This window comes from Pyxicephalus adspersus, chromosome 2 (assembly GCF_032062135.1).
Source record: "Pyxicephalus adspersus chromosome 2, UCB_Pads_2.0, whole genome shotgun sequence".
NCBI lineage: Eukaryota > Metazoa > Chordata > Amphibia > Anura > Pyxicephalidae > Pyxicephalus > Pyxicephalus adspersus.
In genome coordinates, this window is record NC_092859.1 from 10,517,436 (window position 1) to 10,518,658 (window position 1,223).

The 1,223-nt window shown below is 50.3% G+C and overlaps 1 protein-coding gene across 1 annotated transcript in view; it reads left to right on the forward strand.

Annotated features, from left to right (window-relative positions):
- The first annotated feature begins 840 nt into the window (after positions 1–840).
- CC2D1A (coiled-coil and C2 domain containing 1A) overlaps positions 841–1,223 on the forward strand; it is a 25,169-nt gene continuing 24,786 nt past the window's right edge. Inside the window, exon 1 of the mRNA XM_072399449.1 lies at positions 841–987. Within this exon, the coding sequence (XP_072255550.1) occupies positions 928–987 (60 nt within the window). The 5' untranslated portion in view covers positions 841–927. The remainder of the gene's footprint in view (positions 988–1,223) is intronic.

Here is a 1,223-nt window from a genome sequence, read left to right on the forward strand (position 1 = left end):
TAGACGCAAGTGATGCCGCTACTACAATTCCCGGCATATACTTCTACCCGCAGCAGCCCCATAAGGAATGAATGGGGGCAGCAGTGAGAAGTGCAGTACCACAGATTGCCAGCAGATGTCACATTTGCAGATGATTTTGCTTTAACAACCAGCGCTGCGGTAGGAGTGACAAATTGGGATTGGGAGCCATGCGGGATCGCTTGATCGCCCTAAACCGGCCCTTAATGGTACCAAACCACCTCTGGATCGCATTGAGCTGCACCGCATGCTCAACTCCCATTCCTTCACCGAGCAATCTATTCAAATGACACAACACAGTGCACATGGGATATGTATACATGGGCATGCACATGTGCATACGTATGATCGAGTCCTTAAAGGAGAACTACACTTTAAAAAAAAAAGAGAAAAATCCTTTTTAATGTGAAGGAAATCTCCTCCTAGCCAGATGTGCCCATTGGTGGATTGCTGCACCATGATTGTACCCTGCTCACCCACTTCTTTAGTACAAGTCTACCAGACAGGGTCTGTCCCATTTAGAATAATAGAAGCTGTTTCCTGACAAGGCCTGGGATATGGGAAAGGGGCAGCTTACAAAGTATTTTTTTAGTGGAAAAAGTAATTCATACAACAAAAAATAATGTCAGATAATCATTGTGACCCGTTCCCGTTATAATTCATCACAATGTCCTGTGTGGCCGCACAAATTCCTCACAGACACGATGTGCCCACCTACACAGCTGCCGGCGCGCTCCTCAGCTACCTCAGATGTACCGCGGACCGCCAGACACGCCCACTACTCGGGCACGCCCCTACTCTCACTCCCAAGCATGCCGGGAGCTGTAGTCCGGCGAGGGTCACGTGACGGAGAACGCGGAAGTAGCCGGTGATCGTTCTATCTGTGGAATATTTTGATTCGTAGTGAGGATGAGCGGCCGGAGAGAAGGCCGAGGAGGAGGAGGAGGGAGAGGAGCGGCGCCCAGAGGGGTGAGAGAGAGCTGTGTGTGATATATATATGTGTGTGATGCCGCCTGTGTCATGGCTGGTTACCTGCTGATCACTGTCCACACCTGTCACTGTGTCTCCATTATAACCTTTCACCTGTTGCCATGGCCTGCTCGGTGTCTATACCTGACATATTGACTTACCTACATGGTATGCTGCCCCCTACCTGTGACTGAGCCCCCACTGCATCCCCTACCTGTGACACCTGAGTCACCATG